The sequence below is a fragment of the Entelurus aequoreus genome, linkage group LG26 (genome assembly GCF_033978785.1).
Source record: "Entelurus aequoreus isolate RoL-2023_Sb linkage group LG26, RoL_Eaeq_v1.1, whole genome shotgun sequence".
Taxonomy (NCBI): Eukaryota; Metazoa; Chordata; class Actinopteri; order Syngnathiformes; family Syngnathidae; genus Entelurus; species Entelurus aequoreus.
The window spans coordinates 6141016-6163543 of NC_084756.1; the positions used below are offsets into that span (position 1 = coordinate 6141016).

Here is a 22528-nt window from a genome sequence, read left to right on the forward strand (position 1 = left end):
TGGTTTTGTTCCCGTTATGGCGCCCCCCAAAATCCCAGATGGAGAAAGAGTGGACTTTGACGTGAGTTGAAAATGTCAAGGTCGCGACTTTGACGGCAGTTGAAGATGTCAAGGTCACGACTTTGACACCAGTTGAAGACGTCAAGGTCGTGACTAGGGATGATGTTTGATAAGAAAATATAGAGTTCGAGCCCATTATCGAATCCTCTTATCGAACCGATTCCTTATCGATTCTCTTATTGAATCCAGATAGGTTGTTGTATATGGAAAAAAACACAATATTTGGTTTAACAAAAGCTCACTTTTATTTTATAAGAAAAAAATAAAATAAATAAATAAATATTGACTGTTACCCCCCTAAAAAAATATATATATATATTGACTGTTGTTACCCAAAGTATATTAAGTGGGATTTTTCAGAAAAACAAATATACTGTATACTCTACCACAAAAACAACCTGTCTCTGTGATCACTATAGGTGTATAAATAATAATATAGTGTTAAATAAAATCAGTCCCTTGGGCACAAAACTGAAAATAATACAGCTCTCCAAAAAGTGCACTTCTGCTGCTATTGGAACATACTAACTACACACACTATGACACTAAGAACACCACAGTCATCAATCAACAATTATTCCCCCCCTTACATGAGAGCGAAGTCTGGCAATAATTGCATATTGCCTGTTCTGCCCTCACTATACGTGTTGCGGTTATACAGCTTGGCAGACAGCTAACAAACAATCCAAAGCAGATTCATCCATTTAGGCTCTTTATTGTTGTTGATCTTGCTTTGTCTTTTCCTATCTTTACTTTTGTCTTGCACTGGACTGTTATTTTTTAAAAACTGAAATACACACAATGACAAATGTATAAGCTATGTGATTCAATTAACATACTGAAATGTAATACACAATATGTAAATATTAGCTTCACACAAATATACAGTACTATCATCAAACAAATACTTCTGAGTGATGAGACTATTTCGATGGTGGAAATACACGACTGGCAGCCATTTTAAGTCCACAAAACATCCATTGAAACAGTGCATAAAAATCGTTTTTCAATAAACATCTTTGTATCAAATGGAACCACTTTCCACCTTAATATTGAGTTACATAAACAAGTTAAACAGTTTACTTACAGACTTATCTTTTCCAAGGCTTGTAAGAGCTAACACAACTTGTCTACTTCTCAATTGTCTCAACCCGGAAGTGCCCAAACTAATGACGCGTAGTATTTTCATATCGCCACAAGGTGTCAGTTAGAGCTGGGCGATATATCGATATGCGCGATATATCGATATGTGCAATATATCGATATGCGCGATATATTTTTATAGCAGAAGGCTGCAGAAGCAAGATAGTCGAAACTTGTCAGGTACAAAACTTTATCTTACTAGCCTATATAAATCAACCATTTATAAATACACATTAGTAGGCTAAATGAACCTCTTCAACACATAATTTGTCAAGTGTGGGGCGAAAGCGTTGCTATAAAAAGTAGCATTACTGCTAATATGTAGCATCATTTGAAAAGCCACCTGCTAGAGAATGAAGAGTGCTTACTCCGCACGTCAACATCTCCGTTCGGTGCCACACGCCCACACCATCAAAATGCCGAGGCAAACATTTCCAGATCAACACCGTATGAAAAAAATTGTGATTTTTTTTTTAGTTGTGATTTTTTTCTCTGCATGAAAGTTTTAAAGTAGCGTATATTAATGCAATAATAATGTTTTAATGTAGACACATAGAATCATCATAATGCTGTGATTATATGCATCAAATGTTCATTCAAGGCTAAGGCAAAATATCCACATATATATCGTGTATCGCGATATGGCCTTAAAATATCGCGATATTAAAAAAAGGCCATATCGCCCAGCCCTAGTGTCAGTAAGAGTCTACAATCAAATGGGCATAACATTGCAGGTCCCACAGGGCATTTCCTGTACGAGGGAATGGATTAGTTCCCAGGGATTCAAATAAAGAACCAACTCTTTTTCTTTACTATAGTGGCCTCGATAACCGGAACCGGTTCTCAAAAAGGGATTCGAGTCCATGGAATCGGTTCTTTTCTTATCGAACAACCAGGAGAACGTTCATCCCTAGTCAAGACTTTGACACAAGTTGAAGATGTCAAGGTCGTGACATTAATGCCAGTTGAAAATGTCAAGGTTGCGACTTTGACGCGAGTTGAAGACGTCAAGGTCTCGACTTTGACGCCAGTTGAAGACGTCAAGGTCGTGACTTTGACTCCAGTTGAAGACGTCAAGGTCGCAATTTTGACTCCAGTTGAAGACGTCAAGGTCGCGACTTTGAGGCTAGTTGAAGACGTCAAGGTCGCGACTGTGACGCCAGTTGCAGACGTCAAGGTCGTGACCTTGACACGAGTTGAAGACGTCAAGGGCGACTTTGACGTGCGTTGAAGGTGTCAAGGTCACGACTTTGATGCCAGTTGAAGATGTCAAGGTCGCGACTTTGACAGCAGTTGAAGACGTCAAGGTCGCGACTTTGACGCCAGTTGCAGACGTCAAGGTCGCAACTTTGACGCCAGTTGCAGACGTCAAGGTCGCGACTTTGACGCCAGTTGCAGACGTCAAGGTTGCGACTTTGACGTGCGTTGAAGGTGTCAAGGTCGCGAATTTGACGTGAGTTGAAGATGTCAAGGTCACGACTTTGATGCCAGTTGAAGATGTCAAGGTCGCGACTTTGACGCCAGTTGAAGACGTCAAGGTCGCGACTTTGATGCCAGTGGCAGACGTCAAGGTCGCGACTTGGACGCCAGTTGCAGACGTCAAGGTCGCGACCTTGACACGAGTTGAAGACGTCAAGGTTGCGACTTTGACGTGCGTTGAAGGTGTCAAGGTCGCGACTTTAACATGAGTTGGAGATGTCAAGGTCACGACTTTGATGCCAGTTGAAGATGTCAAGGTCGCGACTTTGACGGCAGTTGCAGACGTCAAGGTTGCGACTTTGACACCAGTTGCAGACGTCAAGGTCGCGACTTTGACGGCAGTTGCAGACGTCAAGGTCGCGACTTTGACACCAGTTGCAGACGTCAAGGTTGCGACTTTGATGTCAGTTGCAGACGTCAAGGTCGCGACTTTGACGGCAGTTGCAGACGTCAAGGTCGTGACCTTGACACGAGTTGAAGACGTCAAGGTTGCGACTTTGACGTGCGATGAAGGTGTCAAGGTCGCGACTTTGACGTGAGTTGAAGATGTCAAGGTTGCGACATTGACGTGCAATGAAGACGTCAAGGTTGCGACTTTAACGTGAGTTGAAGACGTCAAGGTTGCGACTTTGACATGAGTTGAAGACGTCAAGGTCGAGACTTTGACGTGAGTTGAAGACGTCAATGTCGCGACTTTGACGTGAGTTAAAGACGTCAATGTCGCGACTTTGATGCCAGTTGAAGACGTCAAGGTCGCGACTTTGACGTGAGTTGAAGATGTCAAGGTTGCGACTTTGACGTGCAATGAAGACGTCAAGGTTGCGACTTTAACGTGAGTTGAAGACGTCAAGGTTGCGACTTTGACATGAGTTGAAGACGTCAAGGTCGAGACTTTGACGTGAGTTGAAGACGTCAATGTCGCGACTTTGACGTGAGTTAAAGACGTCAATGTTGCGACTTTGATGCCAGTTGAAGACGTCAAGGTCGCGACTTTGACGTGAGTTGAAGATGTCAAGGTTGCGACTTTGACGTGCAATGAAGACGTCAAGGTTGCGACTTTAACGTGAGTTGAAGACGTCAAGGTTGCGACTTTGACATGAGTTAAAGACGTCAAGGTCGAGACTTTGACGTGAGTTGAAGACGTCAAGGTTGCGACTTTAACGTGAGTTGAAGACGTCAAGGTTGCGACTTTGACATGAGTTAAAGACGTCAAGGTCGAGACTTTGACGTGAGTTGAAGACGTCAATGTCGCGACTTTGACGTGAGTTAAAGACGTCAATGTCGCGACTTTGATGCCAGTTGAAGACGTCAAGGTCGCAACTTTGACGTGAGTTGAAGATGTCAAGGTCGCGACTTTGACGTGAGTTGAAGACGTGAAGGTCGCGACTTTGACGTGAGTTGAAGACGTCAAGGTCGCGACTTTGACGTGAGTTGAAGATGTCAAGGTCGCGACTTTGACGTGAGTTGAAGATGTCAAGGTCGCGACTTTGACGTGAGTTGAAGACGTGAAGGTCGCGACTTTGACGTGAGTTGAAGACGTCAAGGTCGCGACTTTGACGTGAGTTGAAGACGTCAAGGTCGCGACTTTGACGTGAGTTGAAGACGTCAATGTCGCGACTTTGCCGTGAGTTAAAGACGTCAATGTCGCGACTTTGATGCCAGTTGAAGACGTCAAGGTCGCGACTTTGACGTGAGTTGAAGATATCAAGGTTGCGACTTTGACGTGAGTTGAAGACGTGAAGGTCGCGACTTTGACGTGAGTTGAAGACGTCAAGGTCGCGACTTTGACGTGAGTTGAAGACGTGAAGGTCGCGACTTTGCCATCTGACTGTGTGTGTGTTGGTTCTTGAGGACATCCACCGGAAGCGCATGGAGAAGGACCTGACGGAGCTCCAGACGCTCATCGAGGACCACTTTGAGAATCGCAAGAAGGAGGAAGAGGAACTCCTGGGCCTCACCGACCGCATCGTGCGTTCCACCACGAGAGGAAGTCATCAAACGCCACATTTATTATTCCTTCTTTCTTGTGTCCCAGGAGAAGCGCAGGGCCGACAGGGCGGAGCAGATGAAGATCCGAGCCGAGAGGGAAAAAGAACGACAGAACAAAGTGGCGGTAATCACATGACATCACCTTCTACTGCATTGAATTGTGTTTGACCTTCACACTTCCTGCTGGGATGTGCAACATAATTCCACATGTTGGTGTAAAAGTTGCTGCACCGTTCATCTCCGTCACACATTCAAACATGCTGCCTCACACACTGGAGCCTCTTGAACAACGTGAGAATTCTGCGGAGGAACTTCTGTTTTAAACTGCCCTTCTTGTACGTCCACCATCCCCACATAGGACAAGAACACCTTCACCGGCGTCACAATGTAAACAAACGCCATGGGTGGATCTACACCTGACATCCACTGTAATGATACCAAGTACAAGAGCGTATCTAGTCGATACTACTATCGATATTTTTTATCGTCACAAAATCTATTTTCCTTTTTAAAAAAAATCATATTATGATTATAAAGTCAAGAAATACGTCCCTGGACACATGAGGACTTTGAATATGACCAATGTATGATCCTGTAACTACTTGGTATCGCATCGATACCTAAATGTGTGGTATCATCCAAAACTAATGTCAAGTATCAAAGAAGAGAAGAATAAGTGATTATTACATTTTAACAGAAGTGTAGATAGAACATGTTCAAAAAAAGAAAATAAGCAGATATTAACAGTAAATGAACAAGTAGATGAATAATCCATTGAAACGAAATTATTGTAAGGAAAATAAATGTAAAACTGCATCAATATAAACTAAAGATGCATCAATAATCGATTTTTAATCGAATCGTAGCTCCTGAATCGTAATCGTGAGATGTCCAAAGATTCCAACCTCTAACAGTTTGTACTCCGTAGCTAATGGGGGGTCATCTACTCCAGGGTTTGACCTTTTTGACCCCGGGGCCCACTCACAAATTAACACAAGATAAAACGGACAAGCGGTAGAAAATGGATGGATGGATAATAGACACTTTATTGATCCCACACAGGAGAATTCAGGTGTTGAGGAGCATAAATAAATAAATAATTGAATGAACGAGTGATCTTATTCTAAACTACTTACAGTTGAACAAGTTAAACTTGTCAAAGATATGAAAACATGTGTTGATCACAAATATTATCATCAAGGCTTAGGTCAGGCTGATTACAAAAGTAAATAATAATCAAATATACTGCAAAATAATGTACATACAATTAAGCAGTGCTAAAAAAATATGTCTAAATAAATTAATCACAAACAGTAACAATATATCTTAGATAAACTGTCAATAAACTTTAATTAAATTACTTTAAACTATTAAAAAACTTCTCTATGACTTTATCTTCACACTTCTTTTGTTTGTTTGAGAGGGACAAGCGGTAGAAAATGGCTGGATGGATGGATGGATAGTATCATTACTGCCACAAGTGGTGTAAAAATATATTACAACTGAGCGTGCGGCTCAACAATGGGCCTCGGCCCTATGGTAAAGAAACGGACTTATTCTGCCTAAAAAGCCTTCTAAAAACATCCAATAATACTCCACTTGTTGTGAGCCGCATATTACCAGATATTAGCAACATTGTAAGGGACAAGCGGTAGAAAATGGATGGATGGATGTTATTATTGCAGAGCAACTTAACACAGCACCTTGGTCACAGACTGCTAACTAGCACAGGCAGCTAATGACATAGTGAGCTGCTGCATCGCCTCAGAGTTAGTCAAAGTTTATGCTCGCCTCCCTGTTGTAGTACCCTCTGATTTTTAGTCAGGATAGAGGGAAAGATGAATGCAGCAATGTACAGAGACACCCTAGATGAAAATCTAAGCACTCAGCCAAGATATCAAAGGAAGGTCTTCATGACAACTCTGTAAATGTCCTTGAGTGGCCCGGCCAGAGCCCAGACCTGAATACCATTAAACATCTCTGGAGGGATCTGAAAATAAAAAAGTCCAAAGATAGGTGTGCCAAGCTTGTGGCATCACATTCAAAAATACTTGAGGCTGGAATCAACTAAGTATTGGTCAAAGGTTGTGAATACTTACGTACATGTCATTTCTTACTTTTCATATTTAATACATTTGAAAAAATCTCTAAATAAAACATGTTTTACATTGTCTCTATGGGGTATTGTGTGTAGAAGTTTGAGGACAAAAAGGAATAGGTGTAGCATAACTAAATGTGGAACAAGTGAAGCGCTGTGAATATTTTACCAGATGAAAGACAACCAAATAAGTACTTCCTCCGATATGATGAACCTTAGAATGTGAGGTTTAACGGAAGTATCCAACATGGTATCAACATTTAGCAGTCAGGAAAGTATCCAACATTGTATCAACATTTAGCAGTCAGGAAAGTATCCAACATGGTATCAACATTTATCAGTCATTAAAGTATCCAACATGGTATCAACATTTAGCAGTCATTAAAGTATCCAACATGGTATCAACATTTAGCAGTCATTAAAGTATCCAATATGGTATCAACATTTAGCAGTCATTAAAGTATCCAACATGGTATCAACATTTAGCAGTCATTAAAGTATCCAACATTGTATCAACATTTAGCCGTCAGGAAAGTATCCAACATTGTATCAACATTTAGCAGTCATTGAAGTATCCAATATGGTATCAACATTTAGCAGTCATTCAAGTATCCAACATTTTATCAACATTTAGCAGTCAGGAAAGTATCCAACATTGTATCAACATTTAGCAGTCAGGAAAGTATCCAACATTGTATCAACATTTAGCAGTCAGGAAAGTATCCAACATGGTATCAACATTTAGCAGTCATTAAAGTATCCAACATTTTATCAACATTTAGCAGTCATTGAAGTATCCAATATGGTATCAACATTTAGCAGTCATTAAAGTATCCAACATTTTATCAACATTTAGCAGTCAGGAAAGTATCCAACATTGTATCAACATTTAGCAGTCAGGAAAGTATCCAACATTGTATCAACATTTAGCAGTCAGGAAAGTATCCAACATTGTATCAACATTTAGCAGTCAGGAAAGTATCCAACATGGTATCAACATTTAGCAGTCAGGAAAGTATCCAACATGGTATCAAAATTTAGCAGTCAGGAAAGTATCCAACATGGTATCAACATTTAGCAGTCAGGAAAGTATCCAACATTGTATCAACATTTAGCAGTCAGGAAAGTATCCAACATGGTATCAACATTTAGCAGTCAGGAAAGTATCCAACATGGTATCAACATTTAGCAGTCAGGAAAGTATCCAACATGTTATCAACATTTAGCAGTCAGGAAAAAGGAACGTGCTCACATTTAAGAGACTGAAAGATGTCTTTTTCCCGGCAGGAGGAAAAGAGCAGGAAAGAAGAGGAGGAGGCCAAGAAAAAAGCGGTGGATGACGCCAGGAAGAAGATGATCCTCAGCAACTTGAGTTTCACCGGTTACAAGGTGAAGGAACACTCATGCTCATCATTAGGCAGCACTCATGCACATCATTAGGCAGCACTCATGCTCATCATCAGGCAGCACTCATGCTCACCATTAGGCAGCACTCATGCTCATCATCAGGCAGCACTCATGCTCATCATTAGGCAGCACTTATGCACATCATTAGGCAGCACTCATGCACATCATCAGGCAGCACTCATGCTCATCATCAGGCAGCACTCATGCTCATCATCAGGCAGCACTCAAGCTCATCATCAGGCAGCACGCATGCTCATCATCAGGCAGCACTCATGCTCATCATCAGGCAGCACTCATGCTCATCATCAGGCAGCACTCATGCTCATCATCAGGCAGCACTCATGCTCATCATTAGGCAGCACTCATGCACATCATTAGGCAGCACTCATGCACATCATCAGGCAGCACTCATGCTCATCATCAGGCAGCACTCATGCTCATCATCAGGCAGCACTCATGCTCATCATCAGGCAGCACTCAAGCTCATCATCAGGCAGCACTCATGCTCACACGCAGTGTTACTCCTGGACCAGCAGACACAGCCGGGCATGAAGAAACAAACGGAGCGAGAGAAGAAGAAGAAGATCCTCAACGATCGTCGCAAAGATCTGGACATTGATCACTTGAGGGAGGAGCAACTCAGGTGACTGCTTTATGTCTCCACCTGTTCACTCATTCATCCATCCATGTCCTTCATCCTTCCATCCATGTCCTTCGTCCATCACCCATGTCCTTCATCCTTCCATCCATGTCCTTCATCCTTCCATCCATGTCATTCATCCATCCATGTCATTCATCCATCCATCCATGTCGTTCATCCTTCCACCCATGTTCTTCATCCTTCCATCCATGTCCTTCTTTCATCCATCCATGTCCTTCATGCATCCATCCATGTCCTTCATCCGTCCGTCCATTTCCTTCATCCATCCACCGATGTCCTTCATCCTTCCATCCATGTTCTTCATCCATCCATCCATTTCCTTCATCCTTCCATCTATGTCCTTCATCCATCCATCCATGTTCTTCATCCATCCATCCATGTTCTTCATCCATCCATGTCCTTTATCATTCCATCCATGTCATCCATCCTTCCATCCATGTCCTTCATCCTTCCATCCATGTCATTCATCCATCCATCCATGTCCTTCATCCTTCCATCCATGTCCTTCATCCATCCATGTCATTCATTCATCCATCCATGTCCTTCATCCATCCATCCATTTCCTTCATCCTTTCATCTATGTCCTTCATCCTTCCATCCATGTCCTTCATCCATCATCCATGTCCTTCATCCTTCCATCCATTTCCTTCATCCTTCCATGTCCTTCATCCATGTCATTCATCCATCCTTCCATGTCCTTCATCCTTCCGTCCATTTCCTTCATCCATCCACCCATGTCCTTCATCCTTCCATCCATGTTCTTCATCCATCCATCCATCCATTTCCTTCATCCTTCCATCCATGTCCTTCATCCATCCATCCATGTTCTTCATCCATCCATCCATGTCCTTTATCCTTCCATCCATGTCATTCATCCTTCCATCCATGTCCTTCATCCTTCCATCCATGTCATTCATCCATCCATCCATGTCATTCATCCTTCCATCCATGTCCTTCATCCTTCCATCCATGTCATTCATCCATCCATCCATGTCCTTCATCCTTCCATCCATGTCCTTCATCCATCCATGTCATTCCTTCATCCATCCATGTCATTCATCCATCCATTTCCTTCATCCTTTCATCTATGTCCTTCATCCTTCCATCCATGTCCTTCATCCATCATCCATGTCCTTCATCCTTCCATCCATTTCCTTCATCCTTCATCCATCCATGTCCTTCATCCATGTCATTCATCCATCCTTCCATGTCCTTCATCCTTCTGTCCATTTCCTTCATCCATCCACCCATGTCCTTCATCCTTCCATCAATGTTCATCATCCATCCATCCATTTCCTTCATCCTTCCATCCATGTTCTTCATCCATCCATCCATGTCCTTCATCCATACATACATGTTCTTCATCCTTCCATCCATGTCATTCATCCTTCCATCCATGTCCTTCAACCTTCCATCCATGTCCTTCATCCATAATCCATGTCCTTCATCCTTCCATCCATGTCCTTCATCCTTCCATCCATGTCCTTCATCCATCCATCCATGTCCTTTATCCATCCATCTCCTTCATCCATCCATCCATGTTCTTCATCTATCCATCCATGTCATCCATCCATCCATGTCATTCATCCATCCATCCATGTCCTTCATCCATCCATCCCTGTCCTTCATCCATCCACAGGCAGAAGGTGAAAGAGCTGTCAGACTGGATGCGTCAGCTGGAGGCGGAGAAGTTTGACCTTCAGTACAAGGCCATCAAGCAGAAATATGAGGTCAGTTCCATACAGCAGTGGTCCCCAACTACCGGGCCACGGCCTGGTACCGGTCCGTGGACCGATTGGTACCGGCCGCACAAGAAATTAAAAAAAATATATATTTTTTTTTTAAATTTAATTAAGTTTTTTAATTAAATCAACATAAAAAACACTGTATAAACTTTATTCTTCAATACAGTCTGCAGGGATGCAGTCCGTAAGCACACATGATTGTATTTCTTTATGACAATTTTTTTTTTTTTTTTAACATTTTAAAAAAAATACCACTTAATGCCACTTTTGTCAAGGCATTAATCGAAATAAGGTTAGTGATTACCAATAGATGGTAACCAGTGATTATGGATTCGACACAATCAATCATAGTATCTTGGTCTTGAAGTGGGTAAGACGCCACCAACAGGAAGCACTACGTGAAGCTAGGAGAAGATCGGTCTTGTGGTGTAGCCCAGGGATCAAATCTAGGACCAAAGTTGTTCAATCTCTACATAAACAACATTTGAAAAGCAACAAAGAACCTAAAGTTAGTATTATTTGCAGTGTGTTTGGTTGAGGAGAGAACACACAGAAGATAATACAAATAATAACAGAAGAAATGATCAGATTAAAAAAGATGGCTTGACAAAAACATGAGCATCTTTGAATCTCAGTCAAACTAAAACAATGATAGTTAGTAACTTTATTATTTTAAATAGGATGGAGTGGATTTTTATACTCCTAAGAAAAATATATATGTTTAATTTAAACCAAGAGGTGACACTTAAGGTAGTTATGGAAGAAAAGATTGGAGCACATAACGTGTTGATTGACATAACGAGTGCTGCTGTGATCGTGACGCTAATGAGAAAAAAGTTTGTTTGCAGTTGATTTCCTGCTACAAATATTAGTCACATCTACAATTCATGTCTGCAGTTGTTTTTATGTGTGAAGTTGATATTTTGTCTCATTATTTAGCTGTAGATGTCACTGTTGGTCACCAATGTTTGCTGACAATATCAACATTCAGTATATACTGTTGAGATGTATTAATCTACTTTATTAATATTATGAAGGATATTTTCTTCATGTTAACGAATATTACCAAAGATGCTATAATGTGGTCATCCGTGTCCAATAAAGCACGTGTTTTTCTGCACAACAACTAAGTTTTAGTTTCGGGTATCAAAATGGACAACAAAAATACGGTGGATTGGACCAACAATCACAATATTTATTACTAGGACTTAACATGAGTTAGTTTATTTGCACAAGCATGTCTTCCTAGTTATAATGCATATGTTCCTTTTGACTGTACATGTACTGTAAATGTATAATGTATTTATATCATTCACATGTGAATAATGCTGTATAATAGACTGTATTTATATTATTCACATGTGAATAATGCTGTATAATAGACTGTATTTATATTATTCACATGTGAATAATGCTGTATGATAAACTGTATTTGTATTATTCACATGTGAATAATGATGTATAATAGACTGTATTTATGTCATTCACATGTGAATAATGCTGTATAATAGACTGTATTTATAATATTCACATGTGAATAATGCTGTATAATAGACTGTATTTATATTATTCACATGTGAATAATGCTGTATGATAAACTGTATTTATATTATTCACATGTGAATAATGCTGTATAATAGACTGTATTTATGTTATTCACATGTGAATAATGCTGTATAATAGACTGTATTTATGTTATTCACATGTGAATAATGCTGTATAATAGACTGTATTTATGTTATTCACATGTGAATAATGCTGTATAATAGACTGTATTTATATTATTCATATGTGAATAATGCTGTATGATCAACTGTATTTATATTATTCACATGTGAATAATGCTGTATAATAGACTGTATTTATGTTATTCACATGTGAATAATGCTGTATAATAGACTGTATTTATGTTATTCCCATGTGAATAATGCTGTATAATAGACTGTATTTATATTATTCACATGTGAATAATGCTGTATGATCAACTGTATTTATATTATTCACATGTGAATAATGCTGTATAATAGACTGTATTTATGTTATTCACATGTGAATAATGCTGTATAATAGACTGTATTTATGTTATTCCCATGTGAATAATGCTGTATAATAGACTGTATTTATATTATTCACATGTGAATAATGCTGTATAATAGACTGTATGTATGTTATTCACATGTGAATAATGCTGTCTAATAGACTGTATTTATATTATTCACATGTGAATAATTCTGTATAATAGACTGTATTCATGTTATTCACATGTGAATAATGCTGTATAATAGACTATATTATTCACATGTAAAAAATACCTAAGTGTTTATTGTCTATTGTGAGCAAACTGTGGTGCTGAATCAATAAAGTACTTTCTATTCTATTCTATTCTACTTAGGCATAGCAACCACAAAAGAACACAAACTAATGCCACAAAAAATAAAATCTGTTGTCATGTCTTTTATAATGATTGTGGGGAAAAAAAAGCAGTTCCCCTTTAAAACCTTCAGTATATCAGAATGTGGAATTAAATGATGGAATGTATTAATAAACAATGCACTAATATGATCCTGTTTAAGGAACCGTTCCAACTAAAAGTGTTTACAAAGTACAAGATATAGGAATTATGATAAAACGTCTTGGATTAATTGAAAAGAAGATATTATTTATCATAATTACTTATGAAGATAACTGTTGTATTGATAAATTATTGATGTAAATTGTGTGCAAAATGAGAACAGGAAGTGAAAAAAATGTCAGTATAGCTATGAAGTGGACACGGGGTATGATTATTGCTTCTACCTACTCCTTTTTTAACATGAAATTGTGTGAAATGTGTGATGTGGCGACTGAAACTGTAGTAAAGCTAAGCAAATAAAGCACGTGGTGTTCCTAATCTATTGACCGCTGCTGCAGCTGGGACACAACACACTGCAGTACTCACGCCAGCCTGCGAGTGGCGCTGTAAGGCTGACTCATAAGTGCGATAAGGCAGGTGCAAACTCGAATCAGACTTTTAAAAGGTCTATATTATATTTATTTTGTTTAGCTAGAGACATATTCTACAGTGTTACCAATAAAAACACTTATAATCCAGCACTTACCTCGTTTGAGTCACTTAGATCCTCCTCGTCCACATTTCAATAAAATGTCCCCAAATTCAGTTATTGTCCGGCAAGTCACTATGTAATTGAGGCAAAAGGCTGAATATTGGATGTTATTTAGTGTGAGTGAGCAAAGTAAACGTTATAAAATGTTGAAAAACAGGCTTGAACTTCGTCCGACTTTAATATTTCAACTGTGCGCCTTCACGTTTCATTGGGCCTCATTTCCGGCTAGCAGCCAATCACAGCACGGATGTCAAGGACAGGAAGTGACGTCACATGCTATTTACGGAACTTGTGTGAGCCTTTAACTATACACATGACTACAGTATATATATATATATATATATATATATATATATATATATATATATATATATATATATATATATATGTATATATATATATATATATATATATATATATATATATATATATATATATATATATATATATATATATATATTACATTTTACTATCATTATTTAACAACCCCCTGTCGATGTATTGTACTGTTTGTTTGTAAATGTTGAACTTTATAAATAAAGACACATATATATAAGTATGTACATATATACATATATATATACATATATATATATATATATATATATATATATATATATATATATATATATATATATATATATATATATATATATATATATATACATACATAAATACACATACATGTACATATATAGACATACATATATACATACATACATATATATAAACATACATACATATATAAACATATACATACATACATACATACATACATACATACATACTGTATATAAATATATACATATATGTATATATATAACTTACATATGTAAACATATACATACATAAATATAAACATACATATAAACATATACATACATACCTATATACATATATAAACATATACATATATTTATATATAAACATATACATACATAAATATAAACATACATACAAACATATACATACTTACCTATATACATATATAAACATATACATATATGTATATATATAAAAATATACATATAGTACATATACAGTATATACATACATACAAACATACATATATATATACATACATACATACATACATACATACATACATACATACATATATATATATATATATATATATATATATATATGTATACATATATATATGTATACAATACATGTATATATATGCAAATATATAAGTGTACATATATATATACACATATATATGTATGTATGTATGTATATATGTATATGTTTATATATATATATATATATATATATATATATATATATATATATATATATATATATATATATATATATATGTATATATATATATATATATATGTATATAAACATATATATATATATGTATATATATATATATATATATATATATATATATATATATATATATATATATATATATATATATATATATATATATATATATATATATATATATATCTGTGATGAGGTGGCGACTTGTCCAGGGTGTACCCCGCCTTCCGCCCGAATGCAGCAGAGATAGGCTCCAGCAACCCCCCGCAACCCCAGAAAGGGACAAGCAGTAGAAAATGTATGTATGTATATATATATATATATATATATATATATATATATATATATATATATATATATATATATATATATATATATATATATATATATATATATATATATATATATATATATATATATATATATATATATGAGATAAGTGTACTTAAGTGCTTGACATGACTGGGATGTGTGTGCACTTACAGGTGACTGTGCTGAGGAACCGTGTCAGCGATCATCAGAAAATGTAAGTACAGTAAGAACTGTAAGTGGGGGACGTAGGGGGACGGCGTGGCGAAGTTGGTAGAGTGGCCGTGCCAGCAATCGGACGGTTGCTGGTTATTGGGGTTCAATCCCCACCTTCTACCATCCTATACACGTCTGTTGTGTCCTTGGGCAAGACACTTCACCCTTGCTCCTGATGGCTGCTGGTTAGCGCCTTGCATGGCAGCTCCCGCCATCAGTGTGTGAATGTGTGTGTGAATGGATGAATGTGGAAATACTGTCAAAGCGCTTTGAGTACCTTGAAGGTAGAAAAGCGCTATACAAGTATAACTCATTATCATTTAAGTACAGTAAGAACTGTAAGTACTGTAAGTACAGTAAGTACAGTAAGTCCTCTGTATGCAATCTGCAGATATTGATGGCCAACATGGCCACCTTTTAAGTGTGCTTAGGTGGGACTCCAAGGTGCTTTAAAAGGGGCCAGACTAAGTGTACTTCAAAGGGACTACAAGGTGCTTTAAAAGGGGCCAGTCTAAGTATACTTCAAAGGGACTACAAGGTGCTTTAAACAAAATAACAATTCATCATAATGCAAATATACCCTTTTTAAATAAAATTATGCATACGGTATTTTTCGGACTATAAATCGCAGTTTTTTTTCATAGTTTGGCCGGGGGTGCGACTTATACTCAGGATTGACTTATGTGTGAAATATTAACACATTAGCGTAAAATATCAAATAATATTATTTAGCTCATTCACGTAAGAGACTAGACGTATAAGATTTCATGGGATTTAGCGATTAGGAGTAACAGATTTTTTGGTAAACGTATAGCATGTTCTATATGTTATAGTTATTTGAATGACTCTTACAATAATATGTTACGTTAACATAGCAGGCACGTTCTCAGTTGGTTATTTATGCCTCATACAACGTACACTTATTCAGCCTGTTGTTCACTATTCTTTATTTATTTGAAATTGCCTTTCAAATGTCTTTTCTTGGTGTTGGCTTTTATCAAATACATTTCCCAAAAAAATGCGACTTATACTCCAGTGCGACTTATATATGTTTTTTTGCCTTCTTTATTGTGCATTTTCGGCCGGTGCAACTTATACTCGGAAAAATACTATGTATATATAAATATACTATAACCACATATATATATATATATATATATATATATATATATATATATATATATATATATATATATATATATATATATATATATATATATATATATATATATGTATATATATATATATATATATGTTATAAGATTTTTTTGTTACAGTGAATGTAAAAAAAATAAATTTAAAAAAAAAAGTACAATATATATATGTATACATACACACACACATATATAATATATATATATATATATATATATATATATATATATATATATATATATATATATATATATATATGTATATATATATATATATATATGTATATATATATATATATATATATATATATATATATATATATATATATATATATATATATATATATATATATATATATATATATATATTATATATGTGTGTGTGTATGTATACATATATATATTGTACTTTTTTTTTTTAATTTATTTTTTTTACATTCACTGTAACAAAAAAATCTGTTGATTTTACAGTAAAAAGTGTTGTTTTCATTCTGGCAACTGAGCTGGCAGTTTGTTTGTTACCTTCAAAGAATGTGGTAGTTTTTTTTTTTTAAATTTACTGAAATACACAGTAAAAACAACAACCATAGATTTTACCGTAAAAAAAACTGAGTGAAGTTGACAAACTAGCACTTAAAAAAACAAAGTTTCAACGTACACTAACATGCTGTAAAACGCTGTAAGTAGCATCTATTGTCACCTAGTTCTGGCCGCCTGATGTGTTAAAGTACAATAACTTGCTTTGAAATCATAAGTCAAGCAGATATTTGAGTATTTATCTTGATTTTAACTCAACATTTTGTTGCAATATTAGACATTTAAAAAGTATGCAATTGCATGCAGTACATATATTTTGCATTAAAATTGTAAATAATAACTACATTTAGTAAGAAAAGATGAAGTACTTTATTGAAGCATTATTTCCATGTGTTCGCGGGCCACTTTAAATGAGGTGGTGAGACAGATCTGGTCTTGGGTTTGACACCTGTTAATTAATTAAAACGTTAATTAATTAAATTAGTCTTAGGTCAGGCTGATTTGAAAAATTAATACTGTAAGGGAGTCAAACATAACTGTGTTACATGCAACTAAAATATGTAAATTGAATTAATATTTTCCCTAAATAAACTGTCAATAAAATAAAATAAAATAAAATAATTAATTAATTTAAAAAATAATTAAATTAAATTAGACTTAGGTCAGGCTGATTAGAAAAATAAATACTGTAAGGGAGTCAAACATAACTGTTTTACATACAACTAAAATATGTAAATTGAATTAATATTTTCCCTAAATAAACTGTCAATAAAATAAAATAAAATAAAATAAAATAAAATAATTAATTAATTTAAAAACTAATTAAATTAAATTAGACTTAGGTCAGGCTGATTAGAAAAATAAATACTGTAAGGGAGTCAAACATAACTGTTTTACATACAACTAAAATATGTAAATTGAATTAATATTTTCCCTAAATAAACTGTCAATAAAATAAAATTAAATAAAATAATTAATTAATTCATTAATTAATTAATTTTAAAAAATTATTAAATTAAATTAGACTTAGGTCAGTCTGATTAGAAAAATAAATACTGTAAGGGAGTCAAACATAACTGTTTTACATGCAACTAAATTATGTCAATTGAATTAATATTTCCCTAAATAAACTGTCAATTAAATTAAATTAAATGATTAATTAATTAATTAATTAATTAAATTAGACTGACCTGTTTTAGATGCAACTAAAATATGGAAGAAAAAAAAATTCCCCTAAATAAACTCAATAAAATTAAATTGAAATGATAATAGTGTCACAACTTTAGTCATCATTTTTGCACTTTAAGAAACTTCTCTATGACTTCTTCTGTTTGATAGTCATTACTGCCACAAGTGGTGTACAAGTGTACTACAAGTGAGTAGTGCTGCTTGCCCTCCAGGGGGTGGTGGTGGTGGCCAACAATGTCACAAGTTACACCTCCAGGGGGTGGTGGCGGCCAACATTGTCACAAGTTACACCTCCAGGGGGTGGTGGCGGCCAACAATGTTACAAGTTACACCTCCAGGGGGCGGTGGCGGCCAACAATGTTACAAGTTACACCTCCAGGGGGCGGTGGCGGCCAACAATGTTACAAGTTACACCTCCAGGGGGTGGTGGCGGCCAACAGTGTTACAAGTTACTCCTCCAGGGGGTGGTGGCGGCCAACAATGTTACAAGTTACACCTCCAGGGGGTGGTGGCGGCCAACATTGTCACAAGTTACACCTCCAGGGGGTGGTGGCGGTGGCGGCCAACATTGTCACAAGTTACACCTCCAGGGGGTGGTGGCGGTGGCGGCCAACATTGTCACAAGTTACACCTCCAGGGGGTGGTGGCGGCCAACAATGTTACAAGTTACTCCTCCAGGGAGTGGTGGCGGCCAACAATGTCACAAGTTACACCTCCAGGTGGTGGTGGCGGCCAACAATGTCAAAAGTTACACCTCCAGGGAGTGGTGGCGGCCAACAATGTTACAAGTTACTCCTCCAGGGAGTGGTGGCGGCCAACAATGTCAAAAGTTACACCTCCAGGGAGTGGTGGCGGCCAACAATGTCACAAGTTACACCTCCAGGGGGTGGTGGCGGCCAACAATGTCAAAAGTTACACCTCCAGGGAGTGGTGGCGGCCAACAATGTTACAAGTTACTCCTCCAGGGAGTGGTGGCGGCCAACAATGTCACAAGTTACACCTCCAGGGGGTGGTGGCGGCCAACAGTGTTACAAGTTACACCTCCAGGGAGTGGTGGCGGCCAACAATGTTACAAGTTACACCTCCAGGGGGTGGTGGTGGCCAACATTGTCACAAGTTACACCTCCAGGGAGTGGTGGCGGCCAACAATGTTACAAGTTACTCCTCCAGGGAGTGGTGGCGGCCAACAATGTCAAAAGTTACACCTCCAGGGAGTGGTGGCGGCCAACAATGTCACAAGTTACACCTCCAGGGGGTGGTGGCGGCCAACAATGTCAAAAGTTACACCTCCAGGGAGTGGTGGCGGCCAACAATGTTACAAGTTACTCCTCCAGGGAGTGGTGGCGGCCAACAATGTCACAAGTTACACCTCCAGGGGGTGGTGGCGGCCAACAGTGTTACAAGTTACACCTCCAGGGAGTGGTGGCGGCCAACAATGTTACAAGTTACACCTCCAGGGGGTGGTGGTGGCCAACATTGTCACAAGTTACACCTCCAGGGGGTGGTGGCGGTGGCGGCCAACATTGTCACAAGTTACACCTCCAGGGGATGGTGGCGGCCAACATTGGCATAAGTTACACCTCCAGGGGGTGGTGGCGGTGGCGGCCAACATTGTCATAAGTTACACCTCCAGGGGGTGGTGGCGGTGGCGGCCAACATTGTCACAAGTTACACCTCCAGGGGGTGGTGGCGGCCAACAATGTTACAAGTTACTCCTCCAGGGAGTGGTGGCGGCCAACAATGTCACAAGTTACACCTCCAGGGGGTGGTGGCGGCCAACAATGTCACAAGTTACTCCTCCAGGGAGTGGTGGCGGCCAACAATGTTACAAGTTACTCCTCCAGGGAGTGGTGGCGGCCAACAATGTCACAAGTTACACCTCCAGGGGGTGGTGGCGGCCAACAATGTCACAAGTTACTCCTCCAGGGAGTGGTGGCGGCCAACAATGTCACAAGTTACACCTCCAGGGGGTGGTGGCGGCCAACAATGTCACAAGTTACACCTCCAGGGGGTGGTGGTGGCCAAGTTACACCTATGTTACTGGATTTACTTGATACATGTTCATCTTTGACAACCCATTTCCTGACGTTCTGACTTTCCCTCCCAGCACAAAGGGCGGCAGGAGCAAGCGCGGCCTGAGGAAGTAAATACTTGCCCCACATTCCTGCGTCTGGACCTCAAGAGTCCAAGTCACCTGGGCAAAAACTGTATGCAGGACCTCAGAGTCTAAGTCACCTGGTCAAAAACTGTTTTGTGAAATAAAGATCAAGCACCTGTCAAAGTGTGCAATGTAAGAATGTTGTGTGTGTGTGTGTGTGTGTGTGTGTGTGTGTGTGTGTGTGTGTGTGTGTGTGTGTGTGTGTGTGTGTGTGTGTGTGTGTGTGTGTGTGTGTGTGTGTGTGTGTGTGTGTGTGTGTGTGTGTGTGTGTGTGTGTGTGACCTGATTGCAACCAAGTGTATGTGCCAACTGTAACACTCCCTAATGACAGCTTATTAATTAATTATAACCACTCCCACTTTCAAACTGTCCAATCCGGTTTGTTCACCGCAAATTATTTGTGACTTGCGAAGATTCAACATTTTATTTCTAGAAATCTCCACAGTTTTAAGAGCTTTTTTTACTCATTTTTAGTCATTAACCTTATATCATCATTTAAATGTTAGCATGATCTTTTTATATTCTAGTTTAAAATGTTAAAACTGAGGAGATAAATAAGATATTTTGGTTTTCTTCCACATGGAAAATCTGGTTTAAAATTCCTGCAACATCCTGAGGATGTTTCATGTTAAGAACTTAAGTTGAATAATGCTGGTTTTCAAAATAAAATACTTCGTTATATCTTAAAAGGCCCGCCAACTTCTAGATGTACAAAGTTAGTTCCATAATAATTCTAAATATGACTTCCTGCACTTGACAGAGAAGTGAAACATTTCCAGATGTACAAACTTCATTTAGCAAGTCTGACAAATTCATTTTGTCCTACAATCTAGAAATTATACATTTTAGGGCCCCCCTCAACTTTGGTCCTGGGGACCCAGAAGGGTCTTAAGTCATAAAACATGCAAATAAGTTTTACATTTTGTTTTTTATTTACTGCTCGATATTCATTTATTTTATTTTTTTAAAGCAAAAACACAAAACATGCAAAATAGTTCCCAAAACGACTTTCAAAGTGAAATATTTGATGTGAAGTACTTGTCAATATTTCAGAACATTACTTTTTCATCATAAAAGTGTTAACGTTTTTATTTTTACTCAACGCTTATGTCTGTAGATTACTTTGTAATATCATTTATGTCCTTTTTGTCAAAGTAAACTTTACTTTTTTGTATAGCAAAGACAAAATAGGCAACCAAAAAAAACGATTTCCAAAGTGTAATATTTGATGTGTGAATATTTCACAACATTGATTTTGATTGGTTATTTTTTTGTGGGCCATGTCATGTTTATTAACAAGGAGACTCCGCCCCCTGCAGTCTGTGGGAAAAGGGTGGAGATGATGCTGGAGATGCCTGAAAAGGGTGGAGATGATGGTGGAGATGCCTGAAGGCTGAAGGCTGAAGGTGAAAGAGTGAAGAATGAAAAAAGGGCGAGGTGGAAAGACAAGTTAGTTCCTGCCCTGCACTTCCTGTTCATCCTCTGACTCACTCCTACTACTACTTTATTGACTGGGACAGTCAATAAAGAACATCATTTGAACATCATTTGAAGTGCACTGGAGTAAAAAGGAGGAGCTAGAACATCATTTGAAGTACATTGAAGTGAAAAAAATTAAGTACTTTGAAGTGAAAAGGAGTAGATAAAAAATCATTTGAAATGCACTGAAGTGAAAAGGAGTAGATGGAACATAATTTGAAGTGCACTGAAGTGAAAAGGATTAGACGTGATGATTGAAGTACATTGAAGTAGATGGAAGTGAAAAAGAGTAGATAGAACACTATTTGAAGTACATAAGAGTGAAAGGGAGTAGACGTGAAATCATTAGAAGTAAATTGAAGTGAAAAGGAGGGGATAGAACATAATTTGAAGTGCATTGAAGTAAAAAATTGAAGTACATTGAAGTGAAAAGGAGTAGATAGAACATAATTTGAAGTGCACTGAAGAGAAAAGGAGTAGATAGAACATCATTTGAAGTAAATTGAAGTGAAAAATTGAA

The 22528-nt window shown here is 37.6% G+C and overlaps 1 protein-coding gene across 1 annotated transcript in view; it reads left to right on the forward strand.

The window, feature by feature from the left end:
• The window catches only part of LOC133643528 (troponin T, cardiac muscle isoforms-like), a 22734-nt gene extending 2055 nt beyond the window's left edge, over positions 1-20679 (forward strand). The window contains exons 4-11 of the mRNA XM_062038157.1: positions 1-61; positions 4534-4650; positions 4718-4795; positions 8057-8158; positions 8710-8819; positions 10477-10567; positions 15453-15493; positions 20479-20679. The exon at positions 1-61 is cut by the window's left edge and continues 3 nt beyond it. Coding sequence (XP_061894141.1) covers positions 17-61; positions 4534-4650; positions 4718-4795; positions 8057-8158; positions 8710-8819; positions 10477-10567; positions 15453-15493; positions 20479-20518 — 624 coding nt within the window. The 5' untranslated portion in view covers positions 1-16 and the 3' untranslated portion in view covers positions 20519-20679. The remainder of the gene's footprint in view (positions 62-4533; positions 4651-4717; positions 4796-8056; positions 8159-8709; positions 8820-10476; positions 10568-15452; positions 15494-20478) is intronic.
• Positions 20680-22528: the final 1849 nt, after the last annotated feature.